This window comes from Dendropsophus ebraccatus, chromosome 8 (genome assembly GCF_027789765.1).
Source record: "Dendropsophus ebraccatus isolate aDenEbr1 chromosome 8, aDenEbr1.pat, whole genome shotgun sequence".
Lineage (NCBI taxonomy): Eukaryota > Metazoa > Chordata > Amphibia > Anura > Hylidae > Dendropsophus > Dendropsophus ebraccatus.
Genome location: NC_091461.1, coordinates 30,360,194 through 30,375,123, shown reverse-complemented (window position 1 = coordinate 30,375,123; position 14,930 = coordinate 30,360,194). Strand labels below are relative to the sequence as shown.

Genomic DNA, 14,930 nt, shown 5'->3' with positions numbered 1-14,930 from the left:
TCACTGTGCTGATTCCACCCCCTGGGCTGTGCTTCATCTCCTCTGAACGCCCCCCCCCCCTGCCCACGTCACCCGATGACGTCACAGGCGCTTTCCGATTGGCTGGTAAAGAGAATGGCCATGTGATCTCTTTTGTCCAATGGAAACAGCCCGGCCGAGCATGCCCAGAAGAGAATTCTGCTGTGCATTACTATAAGTATGTTAGGGAGTTTTCTAGGGGCGGGCTTGAGGAAGGAGGAATACTAGAGGAGGGGGGAGGAATACTAGAGGAGGGGGGAGAAATACTAGATGAGGGGGGGAGGAATACAAGATGAGGGGGGAGGAATACAAGATGAGGGGGCATACTGGGACAGCCAATAGGACTACTACTGAACCGCAATGGGTTATGGGACACGTCGCGTGACGTCATCACGCGCTACGCTCCTGAAACCCGGAAGTGAGAGGAAATTTGAACCGGAGCCCGGGCTGCTGACGGGGACCAAGAAAGCTGCAATTTAAAGCGCAAACAGTGTCTGGTAGGACAGAAAGTTATATACCTCAGTTGGTTTACTTTATTTGGAAAAATTGTATTGTGGGAGTTGTCCTTTAAGTCTGCCTGAGATTGCAGGGAAATTCTCCTTATCTAGAGGTCAAGGATTTAAAGAAGTGTTCCTGTGAACATTCCAAAATGCAATGTAAAACATTAAAAGAAAGGGGCTGTAAAAAAAAAAAAAAAGTTGTAGTACTGTAAGGTAAGGTACTCTGCAACTGGAGATGCCACAAATCAACAAGGCGTTTTAATGAAAAAAAAGACATGGACATGACTATTTATTTATTGCATTCGGTAAAAATATTAGCTTAGCTACCTATTTTCTTTGTTAATTAGTTTCGAATAAATAATTCGCGTTTCAACGACTATTGTCGTATTACTTAATAAACATTGAGCCGGCCGACTCCTAACTTGTTTATTTCATCATTTCCCTGAAAGGGGTCGGGGATTTGATCAAATCCCTGACTTTCTTCAGGGAAATGATGTAACGGCGTGGTCATGTCATCATTTCCCTGCAATATATATTCTTACACCGAGCTGTGTACAATGTAGAGTGAACTTGTGAAAGACCTATGTGAGGACGTACACATGTTGTGGGAAACTTTGGAAACAAATTTGTACAGTTAGTAGTGGAGGACTGTTTTTGCTTTTTTTTTTTTTTCCTCCTTTGCACACTGCCACCTTGGGGTATGGGGTATGTTTTGGGTATACAAATGGATATCTATATCTGGTTGATAAATGAATGTAAAGTTTACTCGTAGTAATCTCCGAACATTTCCAGAATCATTTTAAGTTGTATGATACTTTGCTATTATATATATTGTACTATTGTTTTTTGGGTGTTTTTTGTGAGAAAAGATGAGAAAAAAAAAATAAAGGAATTTTTAAAAACATAACTTCTAAGATGTCATCTGATTATGAGAGTCTCAATTACTAGTGTGTTCTATGTTATAGTATACAGCATATTTTTCTTTTCAGGTTGACTGCCTTTGTAGTGAAATCCTTCAGTAAGGCTCGGCCATACATCCTCATAGATGAAAACCGCCTCAAACATTCTTTCTTCTGGCTGAAGAAAACCCAAAACGCCAATGGCTGTTTTAGGAGTGTAGGACGCCTATTTAATAACGCTATGAAGGTACATTGTGTGTTAATATGGTGTAAATTACCTAGTTATATGTACAAGTACATACAGTGAAACCTCTCCAAAATATCTTTGGAAAAAACACCCCCCATTTAGACCACATGATTATAATATGAGCTTCTCCCGGCTCATTTAGAAAATCCAAAGTCCAACAATATCCACGCTGTAAGCAATCCAATATTTATTCAGCCAAGTGCCATACAACGTTTCAACAAGCAGTGGTCTCTGGAAAAAGACCATAGGTGGTCGAAACGTTGTATGGCACTTGGCTGAAAAAACACTTTATCGTTTATATTATGGATACTGTTGGACTTTGGATTTTCTCTCTCCATGTCAAAAAAATGTTGTCGATGACAAAGATATTTACATTTAACCTATGTACTGTCCCAACACAGGTGTGCCACCAAGTCTTATGCACCTGGGCAAAGGTTCTCACAAAGAGGGGGATGAAGGAAAGTGTATTATGTGTTTTTCCCCACTAGGCGTTGCTGCTGTATATATGTATACTCCACAATCAACTTTTTGTGGGTAAAATGTATAAAATTCTTGTGTATAGTACATGTGTCACTCAAAAAAATAGAAAAAAAAATGGGGAACAAACAATTTTGTGCCGTTTTTTTTTTTCCAGGGAGGAGTAACAGATGAAATCTCTCTCTCCACATATGTTACTATAGCTCTGCTGGAGGCCGAGGTGTCCAAAGAGGTAAGAACTTAATTACATATTGGCTCAGTTGAGTTATGGTAGTGGATATTTGAATTCTCTTCAGTACTGGTGAATTACTCACAAGTAACATGTCCTGATGCTATGCCTAAAATATGTAGTTTACTATTCAGCTACTGAATTGTATATATGTGTCTTCTCATACATATTACCTGTAAATGTCAAGTCAAGACAGCTGGTGTGAGCCACATGCAAACGAAAGGAAATGGAGAGGTGGCCAGGCAAGTACGCAACTCTCTTCTGTGAGCTCTACAGGATTTACAGCCACCTTTCCATTTGGTCACTACTTGCTCTCCCCAGTTTCATAATACTTTGGGCCCAGGGGCTGAATAACTTTACCATAGGCCCCAGGCTGTTCACCAAGACTGCCCCCCACCCCCACCCCACTGTATCTATGATAGCACTAGTGTGGTATTCCTATTCTCCATCACCCCAGACTGGTCACCCTGCACCCCCTGCCCCCACCCCAGACTGAACACTCTGAATTGTCTCCTGGCTGCAGTTTTGCCCTGATTTGTGTGAAAAGTATAAGTCTGTTTGGGTGGCCATGGACCCCCCAGGAGCTCAGGGCCCCAGGCTACCACCTTAAATGGACCTATTATAATTCACTACTGTCTTGGCCCCCAGACCCTCCCATCGCTAGAACAGCCACCCATCATACATTTATGATATACATGCATTAAATGTCTAAATTCAGTAAGCCCATTAGATGTGAACAGTGCCCCCTGCTGTGTTGGCAATTATTATTATTATTATTATTATTATTATGATCCAGACTGATCAGGTATTGATTGCATACCCTTTGGATATGCCATACAGGCCTCTTATACAGGGAATACATCTTTAAATGATTTAGAGTTCTGGAAATCTTTGGAATATATCACGTGGGAAATAACCCAGGGAAATAAGGCCAAAGCAACTTAACAACATAGACCAAAAATAGTTACATACTGTAGGCTTCCTCCGCCCTGTATTCCCTCTACAAGGTCATTAATAAAGTATTAAAAATACTGCATTGTTTTTGCATATACAATGTACTGTAGGCCCATTAAAGGTAATATAGTAATGATATAATAGTGATATATAAATGTATCTTTCAGGATCCTCTGGTCAGAGATGCCATGTACTGCCTGAGGACGGCGGCTGGGGATGTAACTAATATATACAGCCAGGCTCTATTGGCCTATGCCTTTACTTTATCTGGAGATACAGAGCTCCGAGAGATGTTAGTGGACAAACTGGAAGCACAAGCTGTGAAAGGAAGTAAGTGATGTGTCTCTATGGATGCTGCTCAGACACAGAAACCTCATGTACAGACAGATAAAGGGATGCAATAACAGGGTTTCTCATCTCCTGAAGTGATTGCACATCATTATGTCTGACCTCTGGGACCCCCACCGATCAGAAGCTCCTCTGAGTTTTTCATGGCACATCATCCCCTAACCACCTAGTTGTGGAGGGAACTGACTCTTACCCCACTTACTTGATATAGTTAGGTGGAGATAGTGCTATACCAGCAGCTCCCAGTGTACACCATAGAGTAAAAATCAGACTCCCCTCCTCCAGGCTGTGCTGTCCTGGTCTGTGGTGATTCTGTCCACAAGATGGCTGAGCAGTAAGGAGCATGTGATCATGCCCCTGCCCTCTGTGAGTCTGTATATGTCTGTGGAGAATACAGCGGACAGGGCATAGTCACATTCTCCTCCATGCTTTGTCATCTTATGGACAGAATCACCACAGAGCAGGACCGCACAGCCTGGAGGAGGGAAGTCTGATATCACTGCTGTGAGGCACACAGGGAGCTGCTGTCAGCAAGTGCAGTGAGTACGCTTACTAATACTGTACACTGAACTATTTTACTATAAAGTGATCAAACCCTTTAAGTAATGCATTTCCTAGTGATATGTCATCACACTATAAGAAAACACATTAAATATTAGCTAACTAGACTTTCCATTACCTAAGATAAGAATTTAGTTTCCTGCCCTAGTTTTGCATAAATACACTTGTTAAGGTAAAGTAACTTATTGGTTCCCACCACATGGTACCCGCCAGACCACACGCACCCACCTGACTATGTCCCTAGCTCCTTCTCTGCTAAATTATTTCCATCTACAGATGACCTTTCATACTTTTTATCTGCTATGAATAGACAGAGAATGGCACTGGGAACGCGTGTCCAAACCTCAATCAGAAGACTCATACTGGTCCCGAGCTCCATCAGCAGAAGTGGAGATGACGTCCTATGTGCTCCTCGCTCTTCTTTCTGGTCCCACTAAAGACTTGGTCAAAGCTTCAGAGATCGTGAGCTGGTTAAGCAAACAGCAAAATCCATATGGAGGATTCTCTTCTACCCAGGTACAGTAGACATTATGGTGTACTATTGTGTAGTTATAATAATTATATATAATATATAATAATATTATACCTGTTAACAAGGAAGATTTATTGATACTCATTCACTGTGCAGGTCTGAGCATTGACGGCCACATTAACCAATATGGCCAGGTCAGAAGCTGGTGGAAGGCATTAGTAAATGAGTTACATTATGAGCAACTTTTTTCACCAATTTTTTTCCAACACAGTCCCAATAACCTGATAAATTGCTGTTCACCATAAGAGAAGAATACAGCTATTCAACTGATATTAATGCAACACTTCTTCTTTCTCCACAGGACACAGTGGTGGCTCTTCAGGCTTTGGCCAAGTATGCAGAGGCCACCTTCAGTGACAAAGGAGATGTGACGGTGACAGTAGCTTCCACGTCAGAGTTTACTAAGCAGTTCCATGTAGATAACAATAACCGACTTCTTCTCCAGAGTGCATCACTACCGGCTGTACCCGGAGAGTATACGGTGAAATCTTCAGGGAGCGGTTGTGTCTATGTTCAAGTACATTTTCTGATTTCCTTCGACCTTCCTTACCAATCTCCCATCTATAGTCCATATAAAATACTCATCTAAACCCATTTTCCTAATCTGACAGACAGTCCTGAGATACAATGTTCCTCCACCCAAACGAGAAGAAACCTTCGCCATTAAAGTTGAAGCTAAGTCAAGCGAATGTCTAGAAGATCCAATAATAAAGCTGGAGATCAAAATCACTGCTCAGTGGGTATCCTCTGCTATCCTATACATGTATCTGCTATGTCATACATTCTACATGCAACTATCTGTTATGTAGTTACAGTATACTGGGGTGACATTTTGGTATTTTTACTGTGCAGATATACAGGTTCTCGGGAGAAATCCAATATGGTTGTTATAGATGTGAAGATGCTGTCTGGATTTATTCCAATAAAGAGTACAGTGAGAAAAGTGAGTTAATCTTTTACCCCTTCATTGCCTGATACCCCATACTTTGCCCCGAGATGGATACGGTAGTAGGGCAAGACCGGCTAGTATGAGTATTAGCTTTAGAGCTCATGAACATGGCAGAGCCTTATAGACACAGTCTGTATAAGTCTCAGAATCTTCCTTAGTAGCTATCTATACTGGCTTCTTGGTTAGAAGACCTATAGACTTCCTGGAAGTGCCGCATAGCTATATTCTGAATCTCCTCAGGATCCTGTGTATACTTCCCTTGTTCATCAGCTAGCAGTGTAATACATTTCTTAGGCTCTTGGTTCTGTACCAATCTAGCAAGAAACTTTCCCGTTTTACCCCCCTCGAGGAAACGAGTCTGACCTTGAAAAAGCATTTTTTGTTGCGCTTTTAGTAATAGTAGCTCTGCCAATTTATTCTGTAGCCGCTTTAGCTCCTGCCCGTTTTCACAAGATGGTTTATCTGCGAATTCCGCCTCTGCGGTCTTCTAACCAAGTAGATGAAGGCGGGATGGATTCACTGTTTGGGGGTCTAGATCTACCATTTATGAATCCTGAACGAAAGATTATGCTGAATAGACCCATAACGGTGAAGGATCTTACGCACTCACTAAATAGCTTCAGAGGTCATTCCTTGCCGGGAACGGATGGGTTGCCCTTTGAAATCTATAGAGAGTTTCAGGATATTCTCCTCCCTAAGCTATTAGATGTCTTTAAGGAAAGTTGTAGGTTGGGACTTCTACCTCGGTCTATGCGGGAGGCCAGCATTGTGCTTATAGGAAAGAAAAATAAGGATCCGGCAAAAATAGACTCTTACCGTCCTATCTCGTTATTGAACACAGATTGTAAGATCCTGGCTAAAGTGCTTGCACAGAGATTGGCAGAGGTAGCTCCTGAGATGATAGGGGCAGAGCAAACGGGATTTGTCCCTGGCAGATTCTTGCAGGATAATATATCCAGAGTTTTTGCGAATTTACAGTTGGATTCCGGCGCCCCCGCTTCATCCTGTCGATAGATGCTACTAAAGCCTTCGATAGGGTGGAGTGGGGATTTCTCTGGAAAGTCTTACAGAGATTTGGAGTGGGAGAAAATTTTATTTTTTGGGTTCAGTTGCTTTATTCTCTCCCTATGGTGAGAGTTATGATTAACACTAATCCCTCTGAATGGTTTACTCCTTCCCGTGGTACCAGACAGGGGTGTCCCCTCTCTCCTCTCCTCTTTGTTTTTTATATTGAACCTTTGGCCGCTCTTATAAGATCTTCGCAGCAAATATCGGGTTTTGGGTTGAGAGGTAAAGACGAGAAAATTTTATTATATGCTGACGATATTATTTTATTTGTTAAGGGGGGTAGGGGAGAGATCCAGAAAGCTATGGAGTTGGTAGATAAGTTTGGTGCCGTATCAGGCTTGGAAGTTAATTGGACTAAATCGGCTTTGCTCCCTCTTGAACCAGATGATTCATTGAGAGAATTGAGGGTGTCAGTGGTTCCTACTGGGGGGTTTATTGAATATCTGGGTGTTCAGATCTCGAGTAATGTTGGGGATTTTCTGGAACTGAATCTTTCTCCATTACGAAGGAAAATTCAGAATAAGTTGGATTTGTGGTCATATTTTGTAGTTTCTATGGTGGATAGATTAGCCGTAATCAAAATGGTTATTTTGCCCCAGGTAATTTTTTTTTTATATTCCGCCCCTATTTGGATCCCAAAATCATGGTTTGAAAAGTTGTCTACGATGTTAAACTCCTTTATCTGGAAGGGTAAGCCCAGACTTAAGTATAAAAATTGGACTGGAAGGTTGGAGGATGGTGGTCTTGGGCTGCCGGACTTTTTTATTTATTATCTAGCAATTGGAGCACAGGATTTGCACAGGGGAGATTCTTTTTCAGTATTAAGTTTTATTTTGGATAATTCGAAGTGGGGATTTGCAGATGCCCTGGTGGGGGCCGATGCAGCTTTTGGAGGCTGTAGTATCTTAACACAGGTTAAAAAATATTGTAATATTTGGAAACACTTGAGGAAAATTTGTAAATGCACTTCACATTTTGAATTTTCGTCACTTTGGGGGAATAAGGAACTTAATGAATTTTTTAAATTTCCAGATGCACGTTTTTGGGTAAATAGAGGGTTGAAATATATTAAGCAGTTAATAGTGGATGGGAACATTATTTCTTTTGAGGATTGTAAAAAACACTTTATGGTGTCGGAATCGCACTATTTTTGGTATTTGCAACTGTTGAATGCTTTCAATTGTTCTGGTAAGGGTAGTTGGCACATAGATTCGCATCCGTTTTTTGAGTATTTAAGGTCACTACCTAAGGGGAAGAAAGTATTGTCGGGTATTTATAGGTATCTGGTTCGGGAGAGGAGCAATCCATATCTGTCCAGGATGAGGGAAAAGTGGGCACTCCGGATAGGAGATATTAGTGATTCTCAATGGGAGGTGATGAAGCGGAATTCCAAGACAAATTCTCTCAGTGCTTCTTACCGTTTGATATTGGCTAAGATTTTGTATAGAGTTTACCTCTCCCCGGAAAAGCTGTACACCATGCACTGCAGGATAGATTCTAAATATCCAAAATGTCAGCAGGAGCATGCAGACTTTTTCCACTTGGTGTGGGGCTGCCCGTTAGTTCAGGTCTTTTGGAGTGAGGTAATTGACTTTATGAAAAATATATTGGGCATGGTGTTTGAGGAGGACATATTCTCTTTATTGATGGGTGCCTTTCCCCTTGAGGTGGAAGATGCTAGATGTATTAATAAACTTACTGCTCTGGCGAAGGTGTTGATCTCCCGTCATTGGATGGGTCCTTCCTCCCCTGCTCTTGGGGAGTGGGAACTATTAGTGGAAAGAGTGTATCTATACTGGCTTCATGCACTACTGCTGCTTCATTAGACTTAATATTTACTAAGATATTATTCCCCAGAAGCAATGCTCTTAGAGAAATGTACATAAAGGGATTGAAAGAATATGTAACTATTGAACTCTACCTAAAAAAGACTTTCCATCCAAATTAAAGCTAGTCATAGACTAGAGTATGCCACGATAAGAGCCCACAGAACAATATATATTGTAAAATCAGAGACATAAGGAAGTACTCTAGCAGCCCCATGTGGCTGTATGGCCCAGTAGTACAGCCATGTACTTGCATGCTCATGAAGACTTTCTTTCTAAATTAAAGCTGGCCATACACTTTAAATTATCTAATTTGGCTAAGGGTTATTTCCCGTAGTCCTCTCTCAAATAAGCCAACTTGGATTGGCTGAGCGTCCATTTATTTAAAGACCATTCTCCGCCAAGGGTTTGTTGAAATCCTCTATGACTGATTTAGTGGCTGCTGTCCCATACACATTAGAACAGGCATGGGGAACCTTTTGGCCCTATAGCTGTTGCAAAACTACAATTCCCATAATCCCTGGACAGCCAAAGCTTTAGCTTCAGCTGTCCAGGGATTATGGGAATTGTAGTTTTGCATTAGCTGGAGGGCTGCACGTTTCACACCCCTGCTAGGCTATTGGTCGATCTTGTCGAAATCAGTAGGTTCAGCTGACTTTCATGGCCGTAGACTGAACAGCCTGTAGTAATATCACAACTAGATGTGCATTGGTTGACCAAGTTTGGAATTTGTAGTGTATTCAGATGATTCATATTTTAGAGAATCAAAAAGAGTAGAATTTGGAAAGATTCTCTTGTCTAACCATAACCTGAACTCTGATGTTTCTACTTTACAGTTGGAAAAGGATGAATTGATAAAGAGAAGTGACATCCAGGTCGATATGGTGACCCTGTATCTGGAAGAGGTTAGATCTTCTACATGATATCTACTATAAAAGACGGCCGATAAGTAACATAAATGCTTGTCTGTTATATTCAATGCAATGATAATAATCTAATGATTTTTCCATATTGAGATGTAGCTGTCACAATAAGTTTCTGAATTTTGTGACAGTCGGCCATATTCCCTTATGCATCTTCTTCTTCATCTTTGCAGCTGGGAAAAGATTCTGTCAATTTTTCATTCTTTGTTGAGCAAGATAATAAAGTCAAGGATCTGAAACCAGCCATAGTGAAAATCTATGACTACTATGAAACCGGTAAGATGGGATCGTAAAACTGGATTTACTGAAGAGTCAAGTGGTCATAGCTAGAGTTGATCGAACCTCGGGAAATCCTAGGTTCGATCTAACTCGAACATTCACGAACCTTCTGCATTTAATTGCTGATGCCTTCTCGGTCCGTGGGGAAGGAGGAGACAGCCCGGGTACCACCTGGAATTCCGGGATTCAGCCTATTACCTAGGCTGAATCCCGAAATTCCAGGCGGTACCCAGGCACTCTCCTCCTTCCCCACGGACCGAGAAGGCATCAGCAATTAAACGCGGAAGGTTCGTGAATGTTCGAGTTCAATCGAACCTAGGATTTCCTGAGGTTCGATCAACTCTAGTCAGCACAGAGGTTATCTACAGCTTAGTAGAGGACAGAAGAGGATCTTCAGAATATCAGCATTCAAGATAATAAGATGGAGATGTAGAGCTTGAGCATGAGTCTGCATGAAGTTTCATATCATGGTGAGTCTCAACAGGGCATGCTCAAAGAGTTCATACACCATAGGTAAATCAAACCTTCCCTTATCTTCCTATGATATAAATTAAAGCCATAGAAAGAGAAGGTAAGCTGGAGGAGAGACAGACCAAGGGCTGCATGGGTTAGGATCGGTTCTCGAACATACAAGATGGCACCATCATCATAACGGCAGAAACTATAGAAAAATGTCAACTATTTGGCACCTACATTTATTGGCCTTACAAATCACACATGGCTTTTGAGATATAGGAAATTACTGGTCTGGACCCTATTAGTAAAAATGGCCAGAATGTGTATGGTATTGGTGTGTTCTGTATTTGTTCATATTCATGTCATTACCAATTAGTTCCTTTACACATTAATAAAAACTCAATCATTCCCACTGGTTTTGTTGGGATTAGCCAACTCTCTAATGTGTATGGAGGCCTCCCCATTGTCCCTTGGCAGATGATTTCAATGCAGGATCACACATGTCGGAGACTTCCTAAGCCTTTCTTTTGAGTCAAATAGGCCACTGCTAGCGCTGTCTAGCAGGGGCTTACCTTCCCTATCCCCATTGACAACATATGGTAAGATCATGAGCACCCTAGACTGTATTAATGTTTTTCAGGACTCCCTAGGGCTGCATTCAACTTCTTCAGCCATCGGTATTCAAATTCAGACTCGAGCATGCTCAAGTAGCACTAATCTCTAGTCACTATAGCTATGAGGCAAGTTAGTAGTCCTTGGTGTATACCAGCTTTGTGATATTCCACGGTTATAAATGTTAAAGGACAACTCCGGTGAAAAATTTTTTTGGCTTATTTAACACACATTACAAAGTTATATAACTTTGTAATGTGGTTAAATACCCGGTCTGGCCCCCTTCCCCCACTTTCCGACCCCCGACCCCCCACCCCGGAAGTTAAAGAATATATACATTACCTATTACGGTCGTCACGGTCCTCTTCTCTGGTGTCGAGTGATGTCAGAGCTGGGGGCGGTCCGGGTCTTCTTCCTCCTCGGCGTCTTCATTGAGAGTGAATGGGAGAGAAAAGGCTGCTGGTGCACATGCGCACCAGCAGCCTTTTCATTGGCTGGAGCGCATCACATGGCTTCCAGCTTGCTCAGCCCTGATTGGCTGAGCTTGCTGGAAGCCATGTGATGCGCTCCAGCCAATGAAAAGGCTGCCGGTGCGCAAGCGCACTGGCAGCCTTTTCTCTCTCATGGACCCGGAAGCAAGAGACATCGCTGGGCGGCGGAGGCAGGTGACGGTGAGGCGGACGGCGGGCGAATGGAGTGGCGATCGTCACCGGAGGGATGGTGAGTATGGTGTCTGTGTGTGTCTGTGTTTTTTTTTGGGGGGGGGGGTCCCGCCGGAGTTGTCCTTTAATCTATCTTACGTTTTTAAGGCAGTCAGGTTATTAATTTGTATAAAGGGGTAGTTCACCCCCAAAAAAATTTCTTTCAAATCAACTGCTGCCATGAAGTGCCAGAGATTTGTAATTTACTTCTATTAAAAAATCTCAAGCCTTCCAGTACTTATCAGCTGCTGTATGCCCAACAGGAAGTTGTATTATTTCCAGTCTGGAGAGCAGGAGAGGTTTTCTATGGGGATTTGCTCCTGCTTTGGACAGTTCCTGAAATGGACAGAGGAGGCAACAGAGAGCACTGTGTCAGACAGGAAAGAAAACAACACTTCCTGCTGGACACACAGCAGCTGATAAGTACTGGAAGACTTAAGATTTTTTAATAGAAGTGAATTACAAATCTCTGGCACTTCATGGCACTTCCTTTTTTTTTTTTTTTTTTAGATGAACATGCAGTTGCAGAATACAACTCCCCTTGCAGTGGACAAAACTAACACAAGGCAAGGTAACAAACAAGGTATAAAATTACTTTATGGCTTAATTATATTAGCCATTACTGAGACAGTTAAAATAGCTGGCAATAAAGATTGCTCCATACTGGCTATTAGCGGTAGCCTTAGGCTGCTAAATGGAGATGGGTGGCACCAGGCAAGGAGTGGGCTTGATTCTAGAGTATGCCAAGCGTGTCCTTGTATCTGGTGTCCTAAAGAATAGTAATAACAAAAACAGTAAATCTTTGTTGGTTTTATAACATAAATCTGATTTGTATTTCTTCCACAGCCAGAATCCAAAAATTCAAAATGGTGGATCACTATAACGCAACTGTCTATATGTGTAATTGCGACATGTTTACCAGCTTCAGTGCAGTACCCAGTTCAGTACCCAGTATACAATATAAAACCTAAAAAAATAAAAGCTTTACAGGTATATATGTAAAAGTTATTACGTCTTTTCTCTAACCTAAAACACCATAACATCCGCTTTACATTCTGTTATCCAAATATTTCCATGAGTTACAGAAAGGGAAAAGGATAATGGAGTCAAAAGAGAAAATGTCTTTATATTTTGCGTATCCATGTGATATGTCATGTAAAGGGTTGTCAAAGGAGCAGAAGATAATGATTATTTCCGGTACTCCTGTATACATCCGAGACAGGAGGTAGTGGGTGTATATCATTATGCACTAAACTAATCTTAGGTCTCCAGGGATATTAGATATTGACCCAAAACCACCCAAAGCCATCAATAAAAACAATATCAATTCACTCTACCAAAGATAGTACTTCCAGTTCATTCCAAATACACTCGACATCCAAGAATATTAGGGATGGAACATTATGACTCATTTCTAAGTAAAAAAGGTGTTAGGTAGTACATGTAGCAGGAAGAATCATCAGCTCACCATCTGAATTGTTCCTGAAAAGTGGTGCAGTTTGTCTTGGTTAGGAGGACACTGGATAAATATTGCGGGCGTTCCCCGATAAGGCCAATAATTGGAGTTTGAAGTCCACAGCTCCATAAAAGTTCTAGGCTTTATTATCAAAATATGTAAAAAAATAACAAGCACGGTTAAAACACACGCCGACGTGTTGCGGAACTATTTCCTTAATCATGGTGGATACAATACAATTAGTTACAGTCTTATAAATAATTGTAAGATATGACGCCAGAATGGAGCAACACCCCAAACACAGAGGTGTAAGGGTCCTATTCCACAGGCCTATGGGGGCCCGATCAATAATGTAAATGAGCGCTGATCTGCTAGATCTGCTCGTTTACTGGGCCTATTTCACGGCTCGATAATCGTTTAGCGAGGGCTGCAGGGACATCGTTACCGATGTCCTTGCAGCCCTTGTTTAAACTCCATACTTTACCTAAGCATTTTGCAGGTCTTCTCCTGCGCTCCTTCTTCCTCCCGGTTCCGCACGCAGCAGCAGCTTTGGTGCAGCCTGTCAGAGCTGACAGACCGCTCAGCCAATTACTGGCCGTGGCGGTCCTGGCCAGTGATTGGCTGAGTGGTCTGTCAGCTAAGACAGGCCACACTGAAGCTGCTGCTGCGCGCGGGACCCGGAGGAAGAAGGAGCACAGGAGAAGACCTGCAAAATGCTTAAAGCATGGTGCTTGTGAAATTGTCGGTCACCTGCCGCATTCAATGCAGCGATGCCCAGTCGATCCCCAATGATTTTAGGTTAGAACCTAAATAAATGATCAGCTGATGACACAATCATCAGCTGATCGTTGTCTCTATTCCACGGAGCGATAATCGGCCGAATTGGGCCAATTCGGCCTATTATCACTCCGTGGAATACGGCCCTAAGTAAGCTTACTTCTATCTTTGGTGTCCGGGTTTTCCCTTCTGTGAGTGAGTCATGTGACCAGCATTCAGCGCACACCTGTGCTTTTAAGGGATGAGTCGGCGTGTGCTTTGACCATTCTTGTTATTTTTAAGATGTTTTGATAATAAAGCCTAGAACCTTTATGGAGCTGTGGACTTCACACTCCAATTGTTAGGTAGCACATATTGAATGTTGGGAAACAGTTTGCCCTGGAGCAAATATATAGATTTATCCTGTAGGTATATGCCATTTTTCCATCCCCCCCCCCCCCCCCATACATATCAGACTGTTTGCTACTCCCCTAAATTTTCTGTGTGTGGCCACCATTATGCTGCACTAACTTCCAGTAATATCTGACAAGATACCCATTTGGTGGTAATATGAATCCCATATGGGAATTTAGACTTCATATCAGGGTGCTCCAAAGCCACTGCTGTCTGAAGAGTCTCCTGTACCAACAGTTGATGGATCGAGCACAGCACAGTCAAGTGGTCAATACTCGGAATCGATCAGGCAGAAGGTCAGGACTAGAGATGATCGAACAGCGGAAAATCTTAGGTTCTATAGAACTCGAACCTTGTCGAACTAGGTAATAGGCTGTATCCCGGAATTCCAGGCGATACCGGGGTTGTCTCCTCCTTCCCCATTGACTGGAAAGGCATCGGGAATCAAGTGCGGAAGGTTCAACAAGGTTCGAGTTCTATAGAACCTAATATTTTTTGCTGTTCGATCATCTCTATTCAGGACTGAAGAAGGTTAGTCATCATGATGGAGGCAGAAGTTCAAGGCAGGCAGCAAATACAATCATGAGGTAAGGAACAATTCTTTACCAGAAGAAACAGCGCCGGATACGTCATTGCAATCTAATGGAACCTATTGCTCAGGCACTGGAATATGGAGAAGGGGTTCTTAAATAGCAGGTTTCATCAGTATAATGCAAAAAGTCTGT

General features: G+C 42.2%; 1 protein-coding gene across 1 annotated transcript in view; it reads left to right on the top strand.

The window, feature by feature from the left end:
* The window catches only part of LOC138799209 (alpha-2-macroglobulin-like), a 49,178-nt gene extending 36,595 nt beyond the window's left edge, over nucleotides 1–12,583 (top strand). The window contains exons 26-36 of the mRNA XM_069980095.1: nucleotides 1,508–1,664; nucleotides 2,299–2,373; nucleotides 3,492–3,654; nucleotides 4,544–4,749; nucleotides 5,067–5,282; nucleotides 5,377–5,501; nucleotides 5,618–5,708; nucleotides 9,445–9,513; nucleotides 9,705–9,807; nucleotides 12,090–12,162; nucleotides 12,426–12,583. Coding sequence (XP_069836196.1) covers nucleotides 1,508–1,664; nucleotides 2,299–2,373; nucleotides 3,492–3,654; nucleotides 4,544–4,749; nucleotides 5,067–5,282; nucleotides 5,377–5,501; nucleotides 5,618–5,708; nucleotides 9,445–9,513; nucleotides 9,705–9,807; nucleotides 12,090–12,139 — 1,255 coding nt within the window. The 3' untranslated portion in view covers nucleotides 12,140–12,162; nucleotides 12,426–12,583. The remainder of the gene's footprint in view (nucleotides 1–1,507; nucleotides 1,665–2,298; nucleotides 2,374–3,491; nucleotides 3,655–4,543; nucleotides 4,750–5,066; nucleotides 5,283–5,376; nucleotides 5,502–5,617; nucleotides 5,709–9,444; nucleotides 9,514–9,704; nucleotides 9,808–12,089; nucleotides 12,163–12,425) is intronic.
* The last annotated feature ends 2,347 nt before the right edge of the window (nucleotides 12,584–14,930 follow it).